This window comes from Pinus tabuliformis, chromosome 1_1 (genome assembly GCF_031772625.1).
Source record: "Pinus tabuliformis cultivar Carrire ecotype Pingquan chromosome 1_1, CPIR1, whole genome shotgun sequence".
In the NCBI taxonomy this organism is placed as follows: Eukaryota; Viridiplantae; Streptophyta; class Pinopsida; order Pinales; family Pinaceae; genus Pinus; species Pinus tabuliformis.
Window position 1 is genome coordinate 289,156,059 of NC_142297.1, and position 2,972 is coordinate 289,159,030.

The following is a 2,972-nucleotide window of genomic DNA, read 5'->3' on the forward strand; positions in this document are numbered from 1 at the left end:
TCAGCTTGAGCTTGGCATGGAGCTAACTAGTGTCCTCTCCTACTTTAGTTATTCTTCAGTTCTTGAGTCCACTTCGAGATTCTTGCTTCCACTTGGAGATCTAGACCCTCTTACTCATCATTAGGCGAATTCCCTGATCCAAGTGTCATTTTGGAAGCTTCCTGGGCATTGACACCTTGAGGAATGACTGTGCCACTTGGCCAAACTCGCCCAGCGCAGGTAGCCTTCTTTACAGTTGACATTCAGCGCAGGTACAGAGTGGAGCAGTTGACATTCAGCGCAGATGCTCAGTGGAGCAGTTGACATGATCCAGAATTAGCTTGTTTTTGAGTGTTTTCAGGTGGAGAACTGATATTTAGTGCTATGGTTTGCTGACCTTGTTCCTCTAGGGGTAGGAACAACATGTTTAGGGACTTTGGATCCCTTAGATTATTGACATTTCATGCTTCATGCTGTAAGGCACAAAAATGTCTATAACAGTACTGGCTCACATAATAGCCTAGCCACAACGAAAAATGACAACGTTCTCTAAAATAGAAAGTCGAAACTAGAAATTGAAAGTGAAAACTGTAAATTGAATTTATGGAACAGGATTTAGTGTTCAGGTCCACCTGGATTGCTAGATTTTCATTTTCAAATGCACTAGGGCCAGTTTTATTGGCATTAATCCCAGATGTAACTCCTACATAAGCGGCAGAGTGGTCCATAAAGGCTTGTGCCCTCACTGAGACTCAAATTGCCAAAACCACAGAGAATACAGTTGAATAAACTTCCATACTCTTCTTCTACTTGCAAACAATGCCCTCTTCATCAAGCAAGACCAGTAGTAATACAATGGCTAACAAATTCATCCCACATGCAAGAGTAACCTGCCATCCTTATGCAAGGGTGTGAGTGATAATACAAGGCTCTTATAAGAATAATGGAATTACCAATCACAGTGACCTTATGGCCTCCTTTTTCCTTGAGAATGATGAGGCCCTTAGAAAATTGCAACAAAGATAGATTTCATCCTCCCTCGTAGGATTTCTTTGAGCAATAGAATCAGCATCATATCACCTTGAGAATTAAGAGGCCCTGAGAATATTGCAACAAAGCTCCCTTCTAAGAACTTTTTGAGCAACAGAACTGGATTTGAGGTGTCAAGAAAATGTAGCCATTGTAGTCATAAAGATTCTCTATAATATGATAATCGTTGAAAGAGTTCCGCCTTCCTTGGATGGACATTCTAGGAATATTAGCTAAAACTTTATGCTTGTTCTTATTGGTCACCTGGTAGTAACTGGAAACATCTGCACCTAAATCATCCACATTTTCTTCTTTGTCAATATCAAAATTTGAGTTCCTTTGTAGGGAAGATTCCCTCTGGGAGTAGGACCGAGCAAAATGAGTAGTGGAATCCAAAGCCAGTACAATTGCTGCCAGATTGTCCATGCTCCCTCTGTCAAAAGCATCATTCACCATAGCCAGAGCTAACGCATGTACATTGGCTAGTAAATTCTCTGTTGAATGATTATTTTGTCGTTGTGCTTCTGGAATTAGGTTGCATATATCTTGTGTATTCATCTTCTCAAATATTCCATCTAATGCAACAACAAGGTAACTATCATTGCTTGATAAATGTTGCCGATCTGTGACCTCTGGTTTAGAAATCACCCCATACTTTTTAAATGATACATCTCCAATAGCTCTAGAAATGGATAGCCCACCATCAACCCTTGACACATCTCTCCACTTCAAAACAGAGCCACCAACAACTTCAATGTGTGTTCTCTCATCATCTCTATCTGGGCGGTGATCTTGGGTTAATTCCTTCACACAAAGCAATGATTGAGAATTGTTGGAATTATCTTGTCTGAAAAGTTTTGTGGTCTTGTTCCGTTTTGGCTTATACTCCCTCCAACTAGCACCTCTGAATTGTTCTGGTAAATTAGAAAATTTTGAGCATAAAAGAGCTTTGGAATCTCCAATATTGGCAACCAAAACATACTCATCAACTTTGAGAACAAAACTTGATGTTGATCCAGATTGCAAATCACTTCTGGGAGCTTCATTTGTAAATGAAATATCAATATCAAATATTACTCTTAGGAATGCTTCCTTTAATATTGTCCTGTACATTGAATCTTTAGAAATTCCTAATGAGACCCACCATGACCTACGAAGCTCAAGAATATTTATGAATCAATCCTTTAAGAATACTTCAAAGGAAAATTGGTCTTTTCCTTCCTTCTTGCAAACTTCCAAACAATGTAGGCCATAATGTCCTCCTCTAACATCATTTTTAGTAATAGATGCATCCTCAAACATGGCTTATATCCAATCAATTACATACTTCTTTGCCCCATTTTAGACAGCTGCACTGCTTTCAACTCTCTGTTCACAGTCCCCAAAACCCCTATGGACGATACTAGTGAAAGACAACCACTCAAACTCTCGTTAATTCCTTAACTCCTCAAAACTCCCTAACCCTAGAATCATGAGAGGGAATTGTTTAATGTTTTACATGAAAATTTCTATAACCAAATTTCTCTCCATTATACATGTCCCTTACATGGCATTTCCCTTGTAAACCCATAGGTGTAAATTAGTGTGCCTCATCCAAGGGGAGTCAAACTAATCATTTGTTGGCAACAAAGTAACCAAATGACTAACAACATTGGCAACTATCAATTGAGCTAGCCCCTTCAATGTTAGAACATATAAATCTAAAAAAAAAAACTTCATGAGTTCCATAAGTCACACTTGATGAAGGATTTATATATAAAAGATATAAAGCTTTGTGAATGGAATTCATCTCCCTAGCATTTTGGCATCATGTTATTGCATTAGTTGCTTTATTAGTCTAAATCCATATCATTTTTTTTCACAATATTGAATAAAGAGTTATTCCTTTTTTTTCCAAGGTTGAGTGCTAGATGGTGTTTGTTAACCCTAACCAAGCATGTTGCACATGGAGTATTGATCTTTTT

The 2,972-nt window shown here is 38.3% G+C and overlaps 1 protein-coding gene across 1 annotated transcript; it reads right to left on the reverse strand.

Moving 5' to 3' along the window:
• Positions 1–1,104: 1,104 nt before the first annotated feature.
• On the reverse strand, positions 1,105–2,121 carry LOC149212679 (putative protein phosphatase 2C 50). The gene has a single exon (XM_089388782.1). It carries the CDS (start codon positions 2,119–2,121, stop codon positions 1,105–1,107), a length of 1,017 nt encoding a protein of 338 aa, XP_089244908.1.
• Between the last annotated feature and the right edge of the window lie 851 nt (positions 2,122–2,972).